The sequence below is a fragment of the Nansenia antarctica genome, assembly GCF_963989245.1.
Source record: "Nansenia antarctica genome assembly, chromosome: 5".
Classification (NCBI taxonomy): Eukaryota; Metazoa; Chordata; class Actinopteri; order Argentiniformes; family Microstomatidae; genus Nansenia; species Nansenia antarctica.
This window is the reverse complement of record NC_137690.1, coordinates 37,893,718-37,898,678: the sequence shown is the minus strand read 5'-3', so window position 1 is coordinate 37,898,678 and position 4,961 is coordinate 37,893,718. Positions and strand designations below refer to the sequence as shown.

At 51.6% G+C, this 4,961-nt stretch overlaps 1 protein-coding gene across 1 annotated transcript; it reads right to left on the bottom strand.

The window, feature by feature from the left end:
- Positions 1–652: 652 nt before the first annotated feature.
- wdr53 (WD repeat domain 53) lies at positions 653–4,586 on the bottom strand (the record flags this gene model as incomplete). The annotated part of the gene is made up of 3 exons (XM_080531606.1): positions 653–1,102; positions 1,244–1,783; positions 4,098–4,586. The coding sequence occupies 3 exons, from the start codon at positions 4,584–4,586 to the stop codon at positions 953–955; spliced, it is 1,179 nt and encodes a 392-aa protein (XP_080387732.1). The 3' UTR covers positions 653–952.
- Positions 4,587–4,961: the final 375 nt, after the last annotated feature.

Genomic DNA, 4,961 nt, shown 5'->3' with positions numbered 1-4,961 from the left:
GCTCTTGTTTTATTATATTGTGGTTTAGTAAATACTGCACTTGGAGTTACATTCAATGCATGATTTGTGCTATAGAACATAAATAAAGTTTGATTGATTGATATCAAATCAAATCACATTTTATTTCTATAGCGCATTTCTCACAAAAGTGACCCAATGCGCTTTACAGAGAGCAGCGAAAATGATCTTATTAAATGTAAGCGAGTAATTGTAAAAAACCTTTCCTATCTACCAATAACTGAAGGCAACTATCTTTCCCATAGAGTGATTCGTTACCCTTAAATATAATCCCAATTAGATATTAATCCTCAGTTATTCTTCACAACTGACCAAACCTCTCACTCATTGCGCGGCAGATTCAGACTGTATCATTGTTATTTTCACACACGACAAACATGTGACATGTTCCAGTTTTATTCTTATTCTATTTTATTCTTCTAAAAAAAAAAAAAAAAAAAAAAAAAAAAACGGTTTCAGACGGTTTTGATAAAAAACCGTTTCTATTTTTATAAACCCCGGTTTTCGGTTTAACCGAAAAACCGTCCATCCCTAACACACACACACACACACACACACACACACACACACACACACACACACAGACAGAGAGAGACAGACAGACAGACAGACACACACACACACACACACACACACACAGACAGACCTGTAGACTAGCCAGACAGCACACACACAGACTAGCTGTCCTCTAAGCCCAGGCAGTAGGTTACAGGTCCTCTCTGTGACTAGATTTGGTAGCGGGTTCGGTTCCCGCTAAGACCGTCTATGCTGAAAAACATAATCTGCTCACTGTAAGTCGCTTCGGATGAAAGCGCCGTCAGCTGAACGCCAGGCATATATATTATCGGTACAGGGAGTCAGTGTGATGAAGTCACCCTAGGCGAGGCGGCCTGTGTGAGGCTACAGCCTGTGTGAGGCTACAGCCTGTGTGAGGCTACAGCCGGGCCAGGGAGTAGACGGTCAGGCCGGGACTCTGGTCGGCCACCACCAGGCTTGGCTGGCCCTGCAGCAGGGCGGGGCACACCCAGTTCACCTTGTCCCCGTGGGCGAAGCTCACCTTGGGCCCCCCTCCTCCTCCTCCCCCCTTCGGCACCGCCCCCGTGTCCACTGACGGATCCGTGCCGCTGCTGCTGCCCTCCTCCGCCTCCGCCAATCCCCCCTCCTCCTCCCCGTCCCCCTCCCCCTTCTCCTCCTCCTCCTCCTTCTCCTCCTCCTCCTGCCGGGCCTGCTTAGGCTGGGCCTTGGGCTTAGCCTGGGCCTGGAGTTTGGCTTTCCCCCTGGCCTTGGTCCTCCTGCGGGGGGGTGCCGCCCCAGCCCCCGCCCCGGTCACGTGCCCCGTCTTGGCGGCCTTGCTGCTGCTGCCCCCCCCCTCCCCCCCCGCTACCACCGGGTGCCGGCTGAGGTCCCACAGGGCCACCAGGCCGTCGTTGCCACCCGTGGCCAGCCAGTAGGGGTGGGGGGAGGGCAGGAAGCTGAGGAAGTGGGCCTGCGAGGCTCCCTGGGTGTGGGCCTTGAGCGCGCCCTGGCTGTCCAGCTTGGAGCCGGCGCCCACGCGCAGCAGGTGCACGCGGCCGTCCTCGGCGGCGCAGGCCAGCACGTTGCCGCAGGACGCCACGGAGACGCAGTGGGCCAGGGGCGGGTTGAAGAGCTTTCCCCCCCCTCCCCCCCCCTCCTCCTCCTCTTCCACTTCCTGCTCCTCCTCCGCCGCTCCCTGGAGGTTGAGGGTCCAGAGGGGGCGGGTCTTCTGCAGGCTCCACAGCATCACCTGGGGGAGGACAGACCACCCAGACGTCAGACACCACACCCCTACCATACTCACTCACTCTCTCACAGGATATATATATATATATATACTGTATATATATAACTCTCTCACTATATATATATATATATAAACCCCTCAAAAAAAGTTCAGAAACGTTATTTTGGTTGATTATTCCACCCCTTTAATAATACCAATTGGTATTGTATTTTATAACGAGGTACAACTTGTAGGGATCATGCATTCGTGGAATGAGCAACACAGCTAAACGTGTGGGTAGCGGCCCAAAAATGTTTGCCAAAATCCCCTATATTCTTCTGTTGGTATTCACTCTCGTTTTGAGTTGCTTGGTGTATTGGATGATTGCACTCTCCCACAGTAATAAGGAAAAAACAACACATATTGGCCATTTAATTTTACACTGTCAGGGACCTCAGTAGCGTGTGGAAGATCCATACGCAGTCACAACAGCTTGGCACCTCCTCCTCATGCTGGTCACCAGCCTGGTCACACACTGCTGTGGGATGGCACCCCATTCCTCAACTAGGATTTACCGCAAGTCAGCCAACATGGTTGCGTTGGTCACTCTGGCATGTACAGCACGCCCAAGCTGATCCCACAAGTGTTCAATTGGGTTGAAGTCTGGACTCACGGCAGGCCATTCCACCCTCTCCACTCCCAAATTCTGGAGGTGCTCTGTGATGATCCTGGCTTTGTGGGGGCGAGCGTTGTCATCCTGGAGGATGGAGTTAGGTCCCAGATTCTGGAGATATGGGATCGCCACTGGCCCCAGAATATCATTCCTGTCAATTAGGTGCCATTCAGGTGCCAGTCACACACCTGTGACTGACATACACCTGCCAGCACTTGAAGCTCAAAACGAGAGTGAATACCAAAAGAAGAATATTGCAGGGGATTTTGGCAAAGAATGTTGGGCCGCTACCCACACGTTTAGCTGTTACTCATTCCACGAATGCATGATCCTTACAAGTTGTACCTCGTTGTAAAGGTGACTAATCAGGCTTTCCAACGATATACCATACAATACCAATTGGTATTATTAAAGGGGAGGAAGAATCGACTGAAATAACGTTTCCAAACTTTTTTTGAGGAGTTTATATAACTCTCTCACTATATATATATATATATATATATAAAACTCTCTCACTATATATATATATAGGACAGGGAATATATAGGACAATATATATAGGGAATATATAGGACATATATAGGAATATATAGGACAATATATATATAGGGAATATATAGGACAGGGAATCCAAAACCATTTGAATGGTGTCGATACGACACTGCTATCACGGTCGACACAGCGCGGAGCGAATTCCCTGGTAAAACTTTTCTCTCCCCCCGCTGTCAACGGTAGTTTCATCCAGCAGCAAGCGGTGCTGCGAGCAGCAGCGGGTGAACTCCCGGTTCATTGAGTTTACGGTTAAAAGCATAACTTCTCGGGGTGTCAGCGCGGTGGTTAAGGGCTCAAAATGACCGTATACCGATGGTGAAGTTAGCAAAGGAGTATTGTGTTTGTACCACCTTCACAGCCGGTGTTATTCACGGACAAAGACGGTGCATAATAGCGATTTTTGTGTTATGCTTGTTGTAAATAAAAGTTCTATGATGCATTGAAATGACATTAAACTAAGATAATACGATGGTCAGCATAATTTTTCGAATCTTTATTAATAAGCTATTACAGAAACTGTAGTGACATTTGAGCAAATGTGGTATTTAAAGATGGCGGTTAGCGAAGAGATCTATGAACATGGGATGACGATTTCCATTGACCAATCAACGGTGTGCAGCGTCACTCGTCACACGCAGCCTGGCAAAAAGGTTCCGGGTCTCAAAAAGGTTCCTGCCCTCGAAGGGTAGCTAAAGAAGCGACCCGACCCGACCTGACCCGACCCAGGCCGACAAATGGAAAAGCGCCAAAGAAGCAGGCCAGCCCGGGCTGACCCGGGTCAGCCCTCTAGTGGAAAAGCCCCATATATCACTTTACATGGAGCAGATGACTTCAGCGTGGTCTTAACAGTATGGGTGTTTGACCCAGAGCATGTTTGACCCAGAGCATGCCAGGACCAGGGCTGGCCACCCTGCACAGGTCATAATAGAAGCCTAATTTTAATTGAAAAAATGTCGGTTTAAACTTTTTGGGGGTGGCCATGGGTGGGAACGGGATGAAACGAAAAAAGGGTTCACCTAATCTCCCTCCCTCCATTCCTCTATCCCCCCCCTCCCTTCCTCTCTCTCCCCTTCCTCCCCCCCCTCCCCCCCCCCTCCCCAGTCCCCCCCTCACCTGCATGTCCAGTCCGGCGGAGACCAGGTTGTTGGGTCTGTTGGGTCTGAAGGCCACGGAGGAGCAGATGTTGGTGTGCCTCCGCAGGGTCCTGCTCACCCTCCCTCCCGGCAGGTCCAGGACCCGGACCACCCCGGAGTCATCGGCCGCCGCCAGCGCCGAGCCTGTCTCGTTCAGGGCCAGGGAGTTGATCTCCTCCTCCCCGGCGCCCCGCAGCTCCTCTACCGCCCCCTTCAGGCTGCGCGGGTCCAGCGCGCTCACAGTCTCCCCGTGGGCCACGTACAGCAGGCCGGAGGGGGAGGGGGAGAACACCACGCTCGTCACGTCCTCGTCGCCGGGGAGATGGAGGCGGCCGAGGACCGTCCCCTCCTGCGTCCAGACCGTCACCACCCCCCCCTCGGAGCCCGAGGCCAGCAGACCCTCGGGGCCCCCCGCCGCCCCCACACACAGCACGGGCGTGGAGTGACCGTCACACCACCGACGGGCCATGCTGACATGAGCACCACCGCCACCTGGTGGGAAGTAAAGTAATATCGACCGTTAAAGTGCGACAGAAGCCACTGTACAAATACTTTGAAAAGTAAGTTAGTAAGTTAGTAAGGCTCTTAGCCCTAAGTTACTCCAGGGAGACTGTCCCCGTAATCGCTATTTGTAAGTCGCTTTGGATAAAAGCGTCTGCTAAAATGGTAAACATTCTAATGTAAATGTCTCCCAGACACAGCCGCCTGACAGATCAGTGGTAGCTACTCCAAGGTAGGTGAGAATGAAGGAAGGAAGGATTCTCCGTTTGGAGAGGAGAGTGGAATCGAAGTCCACTCAATTTAATTGTCGGGACATTCATCAGACAGTGTTCAGACGGACCTG